Source organism: Coregonus lavaretus (genome assembly GCF_964263955.1).
Source record: "Coregonus lavaretus genome assembly, contig: HAP1_SCAFFOLD_3294, whole genome shotgun sequence".
NCBI lineage: Eukaryota > Metazoa > Chordata > Actinopteri > Salmoniformes > Salmonidae > Coregonus > Coregonus lavaretus.
Genome location: NW_028156175.1, coordinates 25546 through 46214, shown reverse-complemented (window position 1 = coordinate 46214; position 20669 = coordinate 25546). Strand labels below are relative to the sequence as shown.

The window sequence follows — 20669 nt, the reverse complement described above, 5'->3', positions numbered from 1 at the left end:
TTTCCACACAAAGGATTTAATAGCCTCAAAAAGTAATTCCTCTGTAATTTGGCCTTTGCACTGGTCTTTCTTGATTTGTCATTTTACTGCATTGTTAGGAGCTAGTAACATAAGCACTTTGCTGCACCCGCTATAACACCTGCAAAACTGTGAACCCGACCAATAAACTTTAATTTGATAAATTAATTACTTTCAGGTGGTGAAAAAAAAACGTGTCCAAAATGTGTCTTTCCTACTACTTATTTAAACTGCATATTAAATCATACTACGTACTATTTAGAACGTACTGTTAAGTAAAAATGAATGCAGTAAGCAACAAATAACAGCATACTAGGCATCCTCCTACTGAGAACGCGTCATTATTGTGCAACTGCGTTGATTCCCGCCATTCGTTCATTTTATGATTATCAGCTCGTCAGACACACGTGGGTCTCAAAATACGATTCGCTTCCTCAATAGTGTGCAGCGAATTCTACTAGATTAAAAGCCTAAATAGGTATGACATCCTGGCATTTAAAGCATACAAATTGTTTGAAATTTCACATAATATAAAACGTTATTTTTTTCCGCATACCCAAAATGCATATTAAGAACGCAAGTATGGGTATTTCTGACACGGCCAAAGACAAAGACAATAAGGTGATAGAGAACAGTGATATAGAGCCTATAACTACAGAGTAGAGCTGGGATGATAAAGCGAAAACTACTGACACCGACATTGCCCTACGTAAGTCATTTTCGGTGATTAGGTTACACAACGTTCATGCTGAATTTTTGATTCTATGAACCATACACTTATTGACCAGCAGCTAGCTTATGTAGCCTATTGATTGATTGGCCAGGTGCCTAGCTGTGGTTCTTCTTACTAACCCGGAGCGGCTGTTGTGGCTGGAGGAAGAGCTGTTGGAGGCAGGCTGAGCACTGGGTCCCTGCGGGGTGAGGGTCATGCCTGGGATGTGCGTAGAGCCAGAGGGGCAATCAGGGGCCGAAGAAGACTGGTCCCGCTCCCGCTCCCTCGGGGCTGGGGAGAGATGAGAGGAGGAGAAAGAGGTGGTTAGAGCACTGCTGGCCCCAGTAACACTGCAGTCAGGCGCTAAACTGAGAGCCCTGCAGGAAGTGACTGGTGAGGTTCTCTCTGTGCATCAGCAACCGGACCCCCAGACAGACCCCATGAGGGCCCCCGGACATTCCAGGGAGGTCTGGCCCAGTCAACCCCCTTGTTAACTGCTAATGTAGTTCCATAGTGTCTGTCTGGTAGAACAGGAGGCGATACTGCTTTAGAAGGGATGCTGCTGTAGTCACGGAGACAGCACACAGGGCTTTATATAGAACCGGACTACTGAGATCTCTCTCTCTCTCATAGGCAGAGATTGACCAGCCGCAGGAAGGGAGATGAGAACGCAGGGGTCTATTAGTCAGAGTCCTGCTGTTCTTCAGATGACTGCTGCTACTGAAGATGAGCCGTTTACCATCAGCCTTCATCCACCAGACTGCTGCTACGGCGCATGAGCCGTTTAACATCAGCCTTCATCCACCAGACTGCTGCTACGGCGCATGAGCCGTTTAACATCAGCCTTCATCCACCAGACTGCTGCTACTGAAGATGAGCCGTTTAACATCAGCCTTCATCCACCAGACTGCTGCTACTGAAGATGAGCCGTTTAACATCAGCCTTCATCCACCAGGGAAGGAATAAAAGTCTCCTGATTCTCAAATGCAAATGACACGTACAACACATTCATTAATTTCATACTAATTGACAGAATTACAATTTTTCCATTACTGATTGATAAGGAAATATAATTTATGTACAGTATTATGATGGCGGAAATGTCCTGATTTTAATATTTAGATTAAAAGTACCAGGTTTTTAATTGTCAGTGAGAGTTGTGCCTTTTCATTCCTAATGCTCATATTTTTGGGTTGCATCTCTGATGATAAAAAGATTGTGGGGGCTGTTTTGTTAGATTTCAGTGCGGCTTTTGACATTATCGATCAGTCTGCTTCTGGAAAAAAAGTATGTGTTATGGCTTTACTCCACCTGCTATATTGTGGATACAGAGTTACCTGTCTAACAGAACACAGAGGGTGTTCTTTAATGGAAGCCTCTCCAACATAATCCAGGTAGAATCAGGAATTCCCCAGGGCAGCTGTCTATGCCCATTACTTTTTTCAATCTTTACTAATGAGTAAAGTGTGTCTATGTATACAGATGACTCAACACTATACACGTCAGCTACTACAGCGACTGAAATACTGCAACACTTAAAGAGTTGCAGTTAGTTTCAGAGTGGGTGGCAAGGAATAAGTTAGTCCTAAATATTTCTAAAACTAAAAGCATTGTATTTGGGACAAATCATTCACTAAACCCTAAACCTCAACTAAATCTTGTAATAAATAATGTGGAAGTTGAGGAGACTAAACTGCTTGGAGTAACCCTGGATTGTAAACTGTCATGGTCAAAACATATTGATACAACAGTAGCTAAGATGGGGAGAAGTATGTCCATAATAAAGCGCTGCTCTACCTTATTAACAACAATATCAACTAGGCAGGTCCTACAGGCCCTAGTTTTGTCACACCTGGACTACTGTTCAGTCGTGTGGTCAGGTGTCATAAAAAAGGAAACTTGCAATTGGCTCAGAACAGGGCAGCACGGCTGGCCCTTGGATGTACACAGAGAGCTAATATTAATAATATGCATGTCGACCTCTCCTGGCTCAAAGTGGAGGAGAGATTGACTTCATCACTACTTGTGTTTATGAGAGGTGTTGACATGTTGGGTGCACCGAGCTGTCTGTCTGAGCTACTGGCGCACAGCTCGGTCACCCATGCATACCCCAGAAGACATGCAACCAGAGGTCTCTTCACAGTCCCCAAGTCCAGAACAGACTATGGGAGGCGCACAGTACTACATAGAGCCATGACTACATGGAACTCTATTCCACATCAAGTAACTGATGCAATTAGATTTAAAAAACAGATTTTAAAAAAATACCTTATGGAACAGCAGGGACTGTGAAGCAACAAACATAGGCGCAGACACATGCAGACACACGTACGCATGGATTTTTGTACTGTAGATATGTGGTAGTGGTGGAGTAGGGGCCTGAGGGCACACAGTGTGTTGTGAAATCTGTGAATGTATTGTAATGTTTTTAAAATTGTATGAACTGCAGATTCAAATGCAAATTCATTTGCAGCTATTTTTTCTGTAGCCAAGATAATGGACAGAGGGAAGAAACTAATTATTCACGGTCATGCATTATTGGAGTTCATTCCCAACTACACTGAACAAAAATATAAAACGCAACATGCAACAATTTCAAAGATTTTACTGAGTTATAGTTCATATAAGGAAATCAGTCAATTGAAATAAATTAATTTGGCCCTAATCTATGGATTTCACATCACTGTGAATATACAGATATGCATCTGTTGGTCACAGATAGATAGTTTAAAGAAAAGTAGGGGTGTGGATCAGAAAACCAGTCAGTATCTGGTGTGACCATTTGCCCCACGCAGCGCAAATTCTCCTTCGCATAGAGTTGATCAGGCTGTTGATTGTGGCCTGTAGAATGTTGTCCCACTCCTCTTCAATGTTTGTGCGAAGTTGCTGGATATTGGCGGGATCTGGAACACGCTGTCGTAGACGTCGACCCAGAGCATCCCAAACATGCTCAACGAGTGACATGTATGGTGATTATGTAGGCCATGGAATAACTGTGACATTTTCAGCTTCCAGGAAGTGTACAGATCCTTGCGACATGGGTCGTGCATTATCATGCTGAAACATGAGGTGATGGCGGCGGATAAATGGCACGACAATGGGCCTCAGGATCTCATCACGGTATCTCTTTTGCATTCAAATGCCAACGATAAAATGCTATTTTGTTTGTTGTCCGTAGCTTATGCCTGACCATACCATAACTGTTCACAACGTTGACATCAGCAAACCGCTCCCGCACACGACGCCATACTACACGCTGTTTGCCATCTGCCCAGTACAGTTGAAACTGGGATTTATCCATGAAGAGCATACTTCCCCAGTGTGCCGGTGACCATCAAAAGGTGAGCATTTGCCCACTGAAGTCGGTTACGATGCCGAACTGCAGTCAGGTCAAGACCCGGGTGAGGACCCAGGTCAAGACCCGGGTGAGGACCCAGGTCAAGACCCGGGTGAGGACCCAGGTGAGGACCCGGGTGAGGACCCAGGTGAGGACCCGGGTGAGGACCCGGGTGAGGACCCGGGTGAGGACCCAGGTGAGGACCCAGGTGAGGACCCAGGTGAGGACGACGAACACGTAGATGAGCTTCCCTGAGACGGTTTGATAGTTTTGTGCAGAAATTATTCGGTTGTACAAACCCACATTTCATCAGCAGCTGTCCGGGTGGCTGGTCTCAAACGATCCTATAGGTGAAGAAGCCAGATGTGGAGGTACTGGACTGGAGTGGTTACACGTGGTCTGCAGTTGAGGCCGGTTGGACCTACTGCCAAATTCTCTAAAAACGACGTTGGAGACGGCTTATGGTAGAGAAATGAACATTCAATTCCGTGGCAACAGCTCTGGTGGACATTCCTGCAGTCAGCATGCCAATTGCACACTCCCTCAAAACTTGGGAGACATCTGTGGCATTGTGTTGTGTGACAAAACTGCCTTTTATTGTCCCCAGCACAGGGTGCACCTGTGTAATGATCATGCTGTTTAATCAGCTTCTTGATATACCTCACCTATCAGGTGGATAGATTATCTTGACAAAGGAGAAATGTTCACTTACAGGGATGTAAATAAAATTTAAGAGAAATAAGCTTTTTGTGCATATGGAACATTTCTGGGATCTTTTATTTCAGCTCATAAAACATGGGACCAACACTTTACATATTGCATTTATATATTTTGTTCAGTATAGGAGTTAACAGCAACACGTAACTAGAAGGTTCCAGGTATAATGGGAATATTGTAGTGTAGATATCTGGTTCCCTGGAGACCAGGGCTCAATTCAGAATTAAGGAATTGACTCCCATTCAACTCATGAGTTGAAATTCGAATTGAACACACCCCAAATGATGTAGAATTAGAATTTGAGTGACAGGAAGTATACTTTTATTCAGTGCAATTCAAAGAAATTCCACTCAGTCATAGAACATGACTTTTTTATTTATACAATTATATTTCCACCAAACATTTCATTTGTTTGGCTTCTATTTGATGGCTTTAGGGAAATGTAGTATTTTCCCCATATTGAACAGAATTTAAGTGATTAATTAAATATAATAACTTATAATATTCACATACAGGTTTTGTTCTCCTTGATCATTACATTTTAAGAGTTAGTGCTGAAAATCAATTGTTTCAACAATATTTTATATGCATGTATATAAAAGACATGTTTTATGTACAAAACGTGTATTTGTATAGACTACACTAATATAGAATAGAAGAGGCACTTGAATTTAATTGAATTTCATTGAATTCAATTCCATTTCCTTTAATTAAAATTGCAATTCTGTATCCTGTTCACTACGTCAATTAAAATGAATTTCAAATTCAATAATTGAATTGGATATTATGAGGCATTCTCAATTCTGAACTGAGCTCAACACTGCTGGGGACCAGTGATATAAGATATACTTTCTTAGTCCATACAGGATCCAACCCACCTTATACACACAAACAAATTAGGTTGGAGAGGCTGGAGCAGATCTTCACTTACAGTGCATTCGGGAAAGTATTCAGACCCCTTGAATTTTTCCACTTTGTTATGTTACAGCCTTATTCTAAAATGGATTACATTATTTTTTTCCCCTTATCAATCTACACAATACCCCATAATGACAAAGCGAAAACAGGTTTAGACATTTTTGCAACTGTATTACAAATAAAAAACAAATACCTTATTTGTAAGTATTCAGATCCTTTGCTATGAGAGTCAAAATTGACCTCAGGTGTATCCTGTTTCCATTGATCATCCTTGAGATGTTTCTACAACTTGATTGGAATCCACCTGTGGTAAATTATCCAATCCACCTCGTGGTCTGTATTGTCCAATTACAGAACATACAAGTCACGCGATCCGTTAGCGCACACATGAAGTGCCATCACGTGTTCGCCATCAGATCACGTGACTTGTATCTGCCCTGTGATTGGACGATACAGCAGCTATCAAGAACCATATGAGAAGCAGCAGGATACCTTTAATTTGACTCTCAGGGACCAGTATCATCCCTCTTTCCTCCTCCTTGTTGTCACCCCTCCTTCATCCTTCATCACCCCCTAACCTCTCCCATGTTCCTTCCCTCCTCTCCTCCCTTGCATCCATAGGCAAACACAGGGCTCAACTTGGCTGACCAATCAAAGGGCAGCATGGTGGAGGTAAACCACAGTGCCCTGTTATTGGTCAGTTGAGCCAATCGGTTTGTTGCCTATGGATGCCAAGCCGAGGAGGAAAGGGGAGAGAGGAGAGAGAATGGGGAAAGGGGAGAGGAGGATAGATAATGTGGAGAGAGGAGGAGATGAGAGAGGAGGAGAAAGTATGAGGAGGAGGAGAGAGGAGAAGGGAGAGGAGGAGATGAGGAGAAGGGAGATGAGGAGAGTGGAGAAGGGAGAGGAGGAGAGGAGAACGTATGGGGAGAGGAGGAGAGATAATGTGGAGAGAGGAGGAGAAAGTATGGGGAGAGGAGGAGAGATAATGTGGAGAGAGGAGGAGAAAGTATGGGGAGAGGAGGAGATGAGAGAGGAGATGAGAGAAGGAGAGAGGAGAACGTAGGAGGAGAGGGGAGAGGAGAAGAGAGAGGAGGAGAAGAGAGAGGAGGAGAAGAGAGAGGAGGAGAAGAGAGAGGAGGAGAAGGGAGAGGAGGAGAGGAGAACGTATGGGGAGAGGAGGAGAGGAGAAGAGAGAGGAGGAGAGGAGATGAGAGAGGAGGAGAGGAGATGAGAGAGGAGGAGAGGAGATGAGAGAGGAGGATAGAGGAGAAAGTATGGGGAGAGGAGAAAGTATGGGGAGAGGAGGAGAGAATGTGGAGAGAGGAGATGAGAGAGGAGGAGATGAGAGAGGAGGAGAAAGTATGAGGAGGAGGAGAAGGGAGAGGAGGAGAGAGGAGAGAGGGACTGGCAAGAGGAGGAGGGGAGAGAGGGAATGGCGAGAGGAGGAGAGCTCTATCAAAGATGGGAGATCTTGTTCTGTGCGTGTGATCATTCCAACGTTGGAGCTGTGAAGGTCGAAAAGTCTGTGGTCTGGTTCTTCTATCCTGGTGGGGACCTGAAATCCCCAAAGGTCCCCACCAGGATAGTAAAACAAGAAATTATCCCTTGTGGGGGCATTTCCCACATCCCCAGGAGGACAAAGGCTATTTTACGCTTAGGGGTTAGGCTTAGGGTTACAATTAGGGTAAGGTTTAGGGGTTAAGGGTTTTGAATGGAAATACATTTTAGGTCCACACGAGGATAGAAAAACAGGTGTGTGTGTGTGTATTTTTTTCACTCACCGAGGTTTGGCGATGCTGTTGTGAAGGTCCTATGCAGAGAATCCTTCTATCAGGAGAAAAACACAAGTTTCAAGCAGAGGATTATATACAGTGCCTTCAGAGAGTATTCACACCCCTTGACTTTTTCTAAATGTTTGTGTGACAGACTGAATTTAAAATGGACTAAATTGAGACTTGTCACTAGCCTATACACAATACCCCATAATATCAGTGGAATAGCTTTTACAATTAATAAAAAATGAAAAACTGAAATGTCTTGAGTCAATAAGTATTCAACCCCTTTGTTATGGCAAGCCTAAATAAGTTCAGGAGTAAAAAAGTGCTTAACAAGTTACATATATTTATTTATTTAACTAGGCAAGTCAGTTAAGAACGAATTCTTATTTACAATGACAGCCTACCAAAAGGCAAAAGGCCTCCTGCGGGGACGGGGGCTGGGATTAAAAATAGTGTAATGTGGACTCACTCTTTGTGCAATAATAGTGTTTAACATGATTTTTGAATGACTACATCAGCTCTGTACTGCACACATACAATTATCTGTAAGGTCCCTCAGTCGAGCAGTGAATTTCAAGCACAGATTCAACCACAATGACCAGGGAGGTTTTCCAATGCCTCACAAAGAAGAAGGGCACCTATTGGTAGATGGGTAAAAATAAAAAAGCAGACATTTAATACCCCTTTGAGCATGGTGAAGTTATTAATTACACTTTGGATGGTGTATCAATACACCCAGTCACTACAAATATAAATGCGTCCTTCCTATCTCAGTTGCCGGAGAGGAAGGAAACCGCTCAGGGATTTCACCATGAGGCCAATGGTGACTTTACAACAGTTACAGAGTTTAATAGCTGTGATAGGAGAAACCTGAGGATGGATCAACAACATTGTAGTTACTCCACAATACTAACCTAATTGATAGAGTGAAAAGGAAGCCTGTACAGCAGGGGTGTCAAACTCATTTTAGCTCAGGGGCCACATGGAGGAAAATCTATTCCCAAGTGGGCCGGACCGGAAAAATCATGGTATATATAACTTAAAAACAACAACTTCAGATTGTTTTCTTTGTTTTAATACGATCAACATACAACATAAAGCTGGAGCCTGAGGACAGTGTGTCCAAAATAGTACAAGCACAACATCACTATTAATCATAAAACACGTCAAGTTTATTTGAAAATTCTAAAGAAAAAGAACACACAAACACACAATGCCTCAGTGATTAACAGAACTGTTTCACAGATCACAGAACTATATCAGGGTGTCATTTCTCAGGCAGAAATGTAGATAAAAATAATGAAATCCTGTTCCCCAAACAAGTGCAAGAACCACAGAGTCAAGAATAGGTTAAATATACAAATAAAATAAAATCAATTAAAAACAATAGCACATCAATATAAAAACATATAAACATAAAGCTGGAGCCTGAGGACAGTGTCCAAAAGCACAACATCACTATTAATCATAAAACACCTCAAGTTATTTGAAAGTTCTGAGGACAAAGAACACACAAACACACAATGCCTCAGTGATTAACAGAACTGTTTCACAGATCACAGAACTACATCAGGGTGTCATTTCTCAGGCAGAAATGTAGATAAAAATAATGAAATCCTGTTCCCCAAACAAGTGCAAGAACCACAGAGTCAAGAATAGGTTAAATATACAAATAAAATAAAATCAATTAAAAACAATAGCACATCAATATAAAAACATATAAACATAAAGCTGGAGCCTGAGGACAGTGTCCAAAAGCACAACATCACTATTAATCATAAAACACCTCAAGTTATTTGAAAGTTCTGAGGACAAAGAACACACAAACACACAATGCCTCAGTGATTCACAGAAGTAGATCACAGATCACAGAACTATATCAGGGTGTCATTTCTCAGGCAGAAATGTAGATAAAAATAATGAAATCCTGTTCCCCAAACAAGTGCAAGAACCAGAGTCAAGAATAGGTTAAATATAAAAATAAAATAAAATCAATTAAAAACAATAGCACATCAACATAAAAACATATAAACATAAATCTGAAAGCGTTGCTCAAACTCCCGTAACAGTCCCGTTATTTTATCTTTGAACCGCTTCATGTCTGCCACATGTTGGGTCGCGCACACATTTTTCAGACAGGGGAAGTGAGCTGCATCACCACCGGCAAGTTGCGTCTCCCACAATGACAGCTTCAACTTGAAAGAACGTATGCTGTCATAATACTGCGTGACAACTTTGTTGCGCCCTTGCAGCTGTTTGTTCAAGTTATTCAGGTGCTCTGTAACATCCACCATAAATGCAAGGTCCTGCATCCATTCTGCGGAATGAAATTCTAACACTGGTTTGCCCTTTTCTTCCATGAACTGTTCAATTTCTTCTCGTAAATCAAAGAAACGCCTCAGCACCTCGGCTTAACCATCTTACCTCAGTGTGGTATGGCAGGCCATAGATGTGGTCTTTCTCTCTGAGAAGGCTGTCAAACTGACGGTGATTCAGGCTTCTGGATCGGATGAAATTAACAGTTTGGATGACCACCTTCATGACGTTATCCATCTTTAATGACTTGCAACACAAAGCCTCCTGGTGCAAAATACAGTGAAAAGTCAAAAAATCACGTCCTCCATTTGCAGATTGCACTTTCTCTCTGAACTTTGTCACAACGCCTGCTTTTTTCCCGATCATTGAGGGCGCACCATCTGTAGCCAGGCTGACAGCGCGGGACCAGTCCACTCCGACCCTGTCCAGCGCGCCGACGAGTGCGGTAAAAATATCAGCTGCTGTCGTTGTATCTGTCATCGGCACCAACTCCATGAACTCCTCGGTGACGGTCAATGTGTCATCAACTCCGCGGATGAAAATGGCCAGTTGTGCAACATCTGTAATGTCCGTGCTTTCATCAATTGCAACCGAAAACGCAATAAATGACTTTACTTTTTGCTTCAACTGGCTGTCCAAATCCACTGAAAGATCGGAAATCCTGTCTGCAACTGTGTTTCTTGTCAGGCTGATATTTGCAAAAGCCTGCCGCTTTTCAGGGCACACAATCTCCGCTGCCTTCATCATGCATGTTTTTACAAATTCACCCTCACTAAATGGTTTTGAAGCCACTGCGATTTCATTAGCAATGAGGTAGCTAGCTTTCACTGCAGCGTCACTGATGTCTCGGCTGTGAGTAAACTCAGACTGCTGTTTCTTCAGACCCGCCAACAGTTCATTCACCTTCTCTCATCTCCGCTGTCCTTGAAAGTTGTCATATTTGTCAGCATGAAGACTCACATAGTGGCGACAAAGGTTATATTCTTTCAGCACTGCAACATGCTCTGAACACACCAAACATACAGCTTTCCCATTCAATTCTATATGATGACCATTTTTCTTGGAACACTCTGCGTCCACTTTTCTCTTTTTTGACAGAGACATATTGGGGCAATGAGGGTGCCAAAGCACATAATGTTAAAAGTAGAAGCCGTAATAAATATCGCGGGCAAAACAAAGTAGCTCATTGGCTGCACGTGCTTGACCTACTTGCTCTGCCCCGGTATAAACAGTTTGCTTAACACAATTGCTATTGCGCCATCCAGTGGACGCAATTGGAACAGCAGTTTATTTTATTGAAAAATTGCAGCGCATTATTATACAAATTTTTTTTTTTTTTTTTTTTAATCATCTCGCGGGCCGGATTAAACCCGTTTGCGGGCCTGATCCGGCCCGTGGGCCGGACGTTTGACACCCCTGCTGTACAGAATATAAATATTCCAAAACATGCATCCTGTTTGCAACAAGGCACTAAAGTAAAACTGCAAAAAAATTGTCAAAGCAATTAACACTCTGTATTGAGGAAAAAAAGTTTGTTTGGGGCAAATCCAATCCAATGCATTACCGAGTACCACTCTCCATATTTTCAAGCCTAGTGGTGGCTGCATCATGTTATGGGTATGCTTGTAATCGTTAAGGACTTGGGTTTTTCAGGATAAAAAAAAAAACGGAATGGAGCTAAGCACACAGGCAAAATCCTAGAGGAAAACCTGGTTCAGTCTGCTTTCCATTAGACTCTGGGAGATGAATTCACCTTTCAGCAGGACAATAACCTAAAACCCAAGGCCAAATCTAAACTGTAGTTGCTTACCAAGAAGACAGTGGATGTTCCTTAGTGGGCGAATTACAGTTTTTACTTAAATCTGCTTGAAAATCTATGGCAAAACCTGAAAATGGTTGTCTAGCAATGATCAACAACCAATTTGACAGAGCTTGAAAAATGTTGAAAGGAATAATGGGCAAATGTTGCCCGATCCAGGTGTGGCAAGCTGTTTGAGATTTACCCAGAAAGACTCACAGCTGTAACCGCTGCCAAAGGTGATTTTAACATGTATTGACTCAGGGGGTTGAACACTTATCTAATTAAGATACATTAGTGTTTTTATTTTATTTATTTATTTACAAAATGTTTTTCTTTTAAATCTTCCACTGACAAAAAAATGACAATTCAATCCATTTTAATCCCACTTTGTAACAACAAAATGTGGGTAAAAATCAAGGGGTGGGAATACTTTCTGAAGGCAATGTAACAGAGCAAAGATATTGACCATGTTAAATTGGAGGGAGAGAGAACAATTTAGACAGTAGCGTTGGCAAAACGAAGAAGATGCTTGCTTGTAACTGCAAGGTTACATTTTGGGTCTAAATGAGTAGAGGGAGTAACTAAAAGTAAAATTTAGTTTAAACATACCTTGTTCTTGCTGCGGTTACACTCCGTTAGTAGGGTCCGACAACTCTTGTGGACGTTCACTGCACAGTCTGCAAAACAGAGAGAGGAGAAATGAGTCTCTTTTTCAATGGGTCAACTTTATTTTCAGTTACAAAACAAATCTAAAAATAAATTTGAACAGCTACTCGACAGCACTGGAGTAACATCGAGTAAATTACAAAAAAATGCTAATTCATTTCCTATTTTCCCCAAACTTTCAGCACACGTCTTCCAAGATGTCAGGCACATATACAGTGCCTTCGGAAAGTATTCAAACCCCTTGACTTTTTACACATTTCGTTACGTTACAGCCTTATTCTAAAATTAAATTTTGTTCTCAGTAATCTACACACAATACCCCATCATGACAAAGCGAGAACAGGTTTAGACATTTTTGCACATTTATTAATACTAAAACAGAAATACCTTATTTACATAAATATTCAGACCCTTTGTTATGAGACTCGAAATTGAGCTCAGGTGCATCCTGTTTCCATTGATCATCCTTGAGATGTTTCTACAACTTGATTGGAGTCCACCTGTGGTAAATTCAATTGATTGGACATGATTTGGAAAGGCACACACCTGTCTATATAAGGTCCCACAGATGACAGTGCATGTCAGAGAATAAAACCAAGCCAGTGAACTCAGAGAGCTCCAGAGTTCCTCTGTGGAGATGGGAGAACCTTCCAGAAGGACAACCATCTCTGCAGCACTCCACCAATCAGGCCTTTATGGTAGAGTGGCCAGACGGAAGCCACTCATTAAAATGTACATGACAGCCCGCTTGGAGTTTGCCAAAAGGCACCTAAAGGACTCTCAGACCATGAGAAACAAGATTCTCTGGTCTGATGAAACCAAGATTGAACTCTTTGGCCTGAATGCCAAGCATCCCGTCTGGAGGAAACCTGCCACCATCCCTACGGTGAAGCATGGTGGTGGCAGCATCATGCTGTGGGGATGTTTTTCAGCGGCAGGGACTGGGAGACTAGTCAGGATCGAAGGAAAGATGAACGGCGCAAAGTACAGAGAGATCCTTGATGAAAACCTGCTCCAGAGCGCTCAGGACCTCAGACTGGGGCGAAGGTTCACTTTCCAACAGGACAACGACCCTAACCACACAGCCAAGACAATGCAGGAGTGGCTTTGGGACAAGTCTCAATGACCTTGAGTGGCCCAGCCAGAGCCCGGACTTGAACCCGATCTAACATCTCTGGAGAGACCTGAAAATAGCTGTGTAGCGACACTCCCATCCAACCTGACAGAGCTTGAGAGGATCTGCAGAGAAGAATGGGAGAAACTCCCCAAATACAGGTGTGCCAAGCTTGTAGCGTCAAACCCAAGAAGACTCGATGCTGTAATCGCTGCCAAAGATGCTTCAACAAAGTACTGAGTAAAGTTGTTTTATTTTTAATAAATTAGCAAAAATGTCCAAAAAAACTATTTTTGCTTGGTCATTATGGGGTATTGTGTGTAGATTTTTTATTTTTATTTTTTTAGAATAAGGCTGTAACATAACAAAATGTGGAAAAAGTCAAGGGGTCTGAATACTTTCACACTTGGTATTGCATATTTGAAAAATGTACCTGGATTCCTTACCACCCCACTAAATGTCACTGCCGAAACAATGAAAAAGTAGCAATAAAAGGGAGAACCATGCACAGTGCTGATCATTTTGATTAACTTACAACGAAATTATTTTCATACCAAATTAACAATTGTTTTATTTTTTAATTAACTGATTTATACCAGGAAATTGGTCCCAAGATCCAGACCCAGAGAGTTGGGACCATGACAAGTTAACAATTTCACCACTAGATCAGGAGCACAGTAGAGCACAGTACAGTAGAACCCAGTACAGTAGAACACAGTACAGTAGAACACAGTACAGTAGAACACAGTACAGTAGAACCCAGTACAGTAGAACCCAGTACAGTAGAACCCAGTACAGTAGAACCCAGTACAGTAGAACCCAGTACAGTAGAACACAGTACAGTAGAACACAGTACAGTAGAACCCAGTACAGTAGAACACAGTACAGTAGAACACAGTACAGTAGAACCCAGTACAGTAGAACCCAGTACAGTAGAACCCAGTACAGTAGAACCCAGTACAGTAGAACCCAGTACAGTAGAACACAGTACAGTAGAACACAGTACAGTACATTACAGTACAGTAGAACCCAGTACAGTAGAGCACAGTACATTACAGTACAGTAGGGTACAGCACAGTATACAGTCCCTGCCTCTGAAAAACATCCCCACAGCATGATGCTGCCACCACCATGCTTCACCGTAGGGATGGTATTGGCCAGGTGATGAGCAGTGCCTGGTTTCCTCCAGATGTGACGCTTGGCATTCAGGCCAAAGAGTTCAATCTTAGTTTCATCAGACCAGAGAATCTGCACTCACTGATTGTCTGGATAAGAGCGTCTGCTAAATGACTAAAATGTAATGGTTTGAGAGTCCAAAAACCTGTTTTTGCACTATGTCATTATGGGGTATTTATTGTGTGTAGATTGATGAGGAAATTATTTTATTTAATCAATTTGAGAATAAGTCTAACGTAACAGAAAGGGAAAGGGTCTGAATACTTTCCCAATGCATTGTAGCTTGTTTCTCGTCCCAGGATAGGCAGAAAAATCACAATATTCACTTAACTAAGCCTACAAAAATAGCACTGTTGGGCAATTGGGAAAGCCATAGTCAATCAATTAACAATACTCTTAGCAAAAATATTCCACTTTAATTTACAATCTGTGGACACTACGAGATTAGATGCGTTCAGAATTAATGTAAGACATCCCTGCACTGTTAAAAAAATATACATGGCACATGGAAACCAAGAGAGGGCAGTCTACGGAGCTGGGTGGGATGGGCTGAGAGTAGTTTAGCAGTGGGATTAAAAACTCATGCATGATCTGTGATAGTTAGGACCAAAAATACCATATATCAATCATGTATAACAGATATGTCTGAGTACCATTTTGTGTGTAATGTGCATATCAAACTGTATTTCTGCCATGTAATACTACGTAAAAAAATAAATAAAGCAGGTCCTGTGGGTGGGTTGCGGGTTGGGATAAATGTGTAACGTCTGTTGGTTTGCTTGTTTTTGTAAAAAATAAAAATAAAAAAGAGTTCTAAAATATCTCAGCACACACATTAGAAAAGTAGCACATTTCAGAGTTGACCCATCAGGGTTTAGTTCGGTCTGTGTTTGGCAACGGCTGAGTGAGTACCAGGGTACTCTGCTGCTGAAAAGGCCTGGCAGAGGGGGACAGCAAGAATGATTCAGTAATGGTGTGGCGAGGGGCCGATAGTGAGCCAACACTGACCAGCCAGCCAGCGCACCAAGTCTGGAACCAACAGGACCCTCAACAGCTTCTACCCCAAAGCCATAAGACTTCTAAACAAGAGCGCTAAATAGCTAATCAAATGGCTACCCGGACTACCTGCATTGACCCTTTTTTACTCCAACTATCTTGCACCGACTCTATCCACACACACTGGACTCTACCAACCCACACACACACACTACCAGTCAAAAGTTTGGACACGCCTACTCATTCAAGGGTTTTTCTTTATTTTACAATTTTTTACATTGTAGAATAATAGTAGAGACATCAAAACTATGAAATAACACACATGGAATCATGTAGTAACCAAAAATTTGTTTTATATTTTATATTTGAGATTCTTCAAATAGCCACCATTTGCCTTGATGACAGCTTTGCACACTCTTGGCATTCTCTCAACCAGCTTCATGAGGTAGTCACCTGGAATGCATTTCAATTAACAGGTGTGCCTTGTTAAAAGTTAATTTGTGGAATTTATTTCCTTCTTAATGTGTTTGAGCCAATCAGTTGTGTTGTATACAGGGGGGTATACAGAAGATGGTCCATATTATGGCAAGAACATCTCAAATAAGCAAAGAGAAACAACAGTCCATCATTACTTTAAGACATGAAGGTCAGTCAATACAGAACATTTCAAGAACTTTGAAAGTTTCTTCAAGTGCAGTCGCAAAAACCATCCATCAAGCGCTATGATGAAATTGGTTCTCATGAGGGCCGCCACAGGAATGGAAGACCCAGAGTTACCTCTGCTGCAGAGGATAAGTTCATTAGAGTTACCAGCCTCAGAAATTGCAGCCCAAATAAATGCTTCACAGAGTTCAAGTCACAGACACATCTCAACATCAACTGTTCAGAGGGGACTGTGTGAATCAGGCCTTCATGGTCGAATTTCTGCAAAGAAACCACTACTAGAGGAAACCAATAATAAGAAGAGACCTGCTTGGGCCAAGAAACACGAGCAATGGACATTAGACCGGTGGAAATGTGTCCTTTGGTCTGGAGTCCAAATTGGAGATTTTTGGTTCGAACCACAGTTTCTTTGTGAGATGCGGTGTGGGTGCACGGATGATCTCCGCATGTGAAGTTCCCACCGTAAAGCATGGAGGAGGTGTTATGGTGTGTGGCTGCTTTGCTGGTGACAGTCGGTGATTTATTTAGAATTCAAGGCACACTTAACCAGCATGGCTACCACAGCATTCTGCAGCGATACGCCATCCCATCTGGTTTGGGCTTAGTGGGACTATCATTTGTTTTTCAACAGGACAATGACCCAACACACCTCCAGGCTGTGTAAGGGCTATTTTACCAAGAAGGAGAGTGATGGAGTGCTGCATCAGATGACCTGGCCTCCACAATCCCCCGACCTCAACCCTATTGAGATGGTTTTGAGTCGAACAGCAGAGTGATGGAAAAGCAGCCAACAAGTGCTCAGCATATGTGGGAACTCCTTCAAGACTGTTGGAAAAGCATTCCAGGTGAAGCTGGTTGAGAGAATGCCAAGAGTGTGCAAAGCTGTCATCAAGGCAAAGGGTGGCTATTTGAAGAATCTCAAATATAAAATATAAAACACATTTTTGGTTTCTACATGATTCCATGTGTTATTTCATAGTGTTGATGTCTTCACTATTATTCCACAATGTAGAAAATAGTAAAAATAAAGAAAAACCCTTGAATGAGTAGGTGTTCTAAAACTTTTGACCGGTAGTGTACATACTGGACGCCACACACACTTTCACACTCAACACATACACTGTTGCTACTGTCTATTATCTAGTCCCTTTACCCCTACCTACAGTATACTGCTGCTACTGTCTATTATCTATCCTGTTGACTAGTCACTTCACCCTTCCCTACAGTATACTGTTGCTACTGTCTATTATCTAGTCACTTTACCCCTACCTACAGTATACTGCTGCTACTGTCTATTATCTATCCTGTTGCCTAGTCACTTTACCCCTACCTACAGTATACTGCTGCTACTGTCTATTATCTATCCTGTTGACTAGTCACTTCACCCTTCCCTACAGTATACTGTTGCTACTGTCTATTATCTAGTCACTTTACCCCTACCTACAGTATACTGCTGCTACTGTCTATTATCTATCCTGTTGTCTAGTCACTTTACCCCTACCTACAGTATACTGCTGCTACTGTCTATTATCTATCCTGTTGTCTAGTCACTTTACCCCTACCTACAGTATACTGCTGCTACTGTCTTTTATCTATCCTGTTGCCTAGTTACTTTACCCCTACCTACAGTATACTGCTGCTACTGTCTATTATCTATCCTGTTGTCTAGTCACTTTACCCCTACCTACAATATACTGCTGCTACTGTCTATTATCTATCCTGTTGTCTAGTCACTTTACCCCTACCTACAGTATACTGCTGCTACTGTCTATTATCTATCCTGTTGCCTAGTCACTTTACCCCTACCTACAGTATACTGCTGCTACTGTCTATTATCTAGTCACTTTACCCCTACCTACAGTATACTGCTGCTACTGTCTATTATCTATCCTGTTGTCTAGTCACTTTACCCCTACCTACAATATACTGATGCTACTGTCTATTATCTATCCTGTTGTCTAGTCACTTTACCCCTACCTACAGTATACTGCTGCTACTGTCTATTATCTAGTCACTTTACCCCTACCTACAGTATACTGCTGCTACTGTCTATTATCTATCCTGTTGTCTAGTCACTTTACCCCTACCTACAGTATACTGCTGCTACTGTCTATTATCTAGTCACTTTACCCCTACCTACAGTATACTGCTGCTACTGTCTATTATCTATCCTGTTGTCTAGTCACTTTACCCCTACCTACAATATACTGATGCTACTGTCTATTATCTATCCTGTTGTCTAGTCACTTTACCCCTACCTACAGTATACTGCTGCTACTGTCTATTATCTATCCTGTTGCCTAGTCACTTTACCCCTACCTACAATATACTGCTGCTACTGTCTATTATCTATCCTGTTGACTAGTCACTTTACCCCTACCTACAATATACTGCTGCTGTCTATTATCTATCCTGTTGTCTAGTCACTTTACCCCTACCTACAATATACTGCTGCTACTGTCTATTATCTATCCTGTTGTCTAGTCACTTCACCCCTACCTACAATATACTGCTGCTACTGTCTATTATCTATCCTGTTGTCTAGTCACTTTACCCCTACCTACAATATACTGCTGCTACTGTCTATTATCTATCCTGTTGCCTAGTCACTTTACCCCTACCTACAGTATACTGCTGCTACTGTCTATTATCTATCCTGTTGTCTAGTCACTTCACCCTTCCCTACAGTATACTGTTGCTACTGTCTATTATCTAGTCACTTTACCCCTACCTACAGTATACTGCTGCTACTGTCTATTATCTATCCTGTTGCCTAGTCACTTTACCCCTACCTACAGTATACTGCTGCTACTGTCTATTATCTATCCTGTTGCCTAGTTACTTTACCCCTACCTACAGTATACTGCTGCTACTGTCTATTATCTATCCTGTTGTCTAGTCACTTCACCCTTCCCTACAGTATACTGCTGCTACTGTCTATTATCTATCCTGTTGTCTAGTCACTTTACCCCTACCTACAGTATACTGCTGCTACTGTCTATTATCTATCCTGTTGCCTAGTCACTTTACCCCTACCTACAGTATACTGCTGCTACTGTCTATTATCTATCCTGTTGACTAGTCACTTCACCCTTCCCTACAGTATACTGTTGCTACTGTCTATTATCTAGTCACTTTACCCCTACCTACAGTATACTGCTGCTACTGTCTATTATCTATCCTGTTGCCTAGTCACTTTACCCCTACCTACAGTATACTGCTGCTACTGTCTATTATCTATCCTGTTGTCTAGTCACTTTACCCCTACCTACAGTATACTGCTGCTACTGTCTATTATCTATCCTGTCGCCTAGTCACTTTATCCCTACCTACAGTATACTGCTGCTGTCTATTATCTATCCTGTTGTCTAGTCACTTTACCCCTACCTACAGTATACTGCTGCTACTGTCTATTATCTATCCTGTTGCCTAGTCACTTTACCCCTACCTACAGTATACTGCTGCTACTGTCTATTATCTATCCTGTTGTCTAGTCACTTTACCCCTACCTACAGTATACTGCTGCTACTGTCTATTATCTATCCTGTTGTCTAGTCACTTTACCCCTACCTACAGTATACTGCTGCTACTGTCTATTATCTATCCTGTTGTCTAGTCACTTTACCCCTACCTACAGTATACTGCTGCTACTGTCTATTATCTATCCTGTTGTCTAGTCACTTTACCCCTACCTACAGTATACTGCTGCTGCTGTCTATTATCTATCCTGTTGTCTAGTCCCTTTACCCCTACCTACAGTATACTGCTGCTACTGTCTATTATCTATCCTGTTGTCTAGTCACTTTACCCCTACCTACAGTATACTGCTGCTACTGTCTATTATCTATCCTGTTGCCTAGTCACTTTACCCCTACCTACAGTATACTGCTGCTACTGTCTATTATCTATCCTGTTGTCTAGTCACTTTACCCCTACCTACAGTATACTGCTGCTACTGTCTATTATCTATCCTGTTGTCTAGTCCCTTTACCCCTACCTACAGTATACTGCTGTTACTGTCTATTATCTATCCTGTCGCCTAGTCACTTTATCCCTACCTACAGTATACTGCTGCTACTGTCTATTATCTATCCTGTTGTCTAGTCACTTTATCCCTACCTACAGTATACTGCTGCTACTGTCTATTATCTATCCTGTTGTCTAGTCACTTCACCCTTCCCTACAGTATACTGCTGCTACTGTCTATTATCTATCCTGTTGTCTAGTCACTTTACCCCTACCTACAGTATACTGCTGCTACTGTCTATTATCTATCCTGTTGCCTAGTCACTTTACCCCTACCTACAGTATACTGCTGCTACTGTCTATTATCTATCCTGTTGTCTAGTCACTTTACCCCTACCTACAGTATACTGCTGCTACTGTCTATTATCTATCCTGTTGTCTAGTCACTTTACCCCTACCTACAGTATACTGCTGCTACTGTCTATTAT

General features: G+C 41.9%; 1 protein-coding gene across 1 annotated transcript in view; it reads right to left on the bottom strand.

The window, feature by feature from the left end:
- Positions 1 to 20669, bottom strand: part of LOC311126713 (rho guanine nucleotide exchange factor 18-like) — a gene marked incomplete at both ends in the record, with an annotated part of 51318 nt that overhangs the window by 13540 nt on the left and 17109 nt on the right. Inside the window, 3 exons of the mRNA XM_084200705.1 lie at positions 871 to 1021; positions 7487 to 7532; positions 12210 to 12277. Of these exons, the coding sequence (XP_084056831.1) occupies positions 871 to 1021; positions 7487 to 7532; positions 12210 to 12277 (265 nt within the window). The remainder of the gene's footprint in view (positions 1 to 870; positions 1022 to 7486; positions 7533 to 12209; positions 12278 to 20669) is intronic.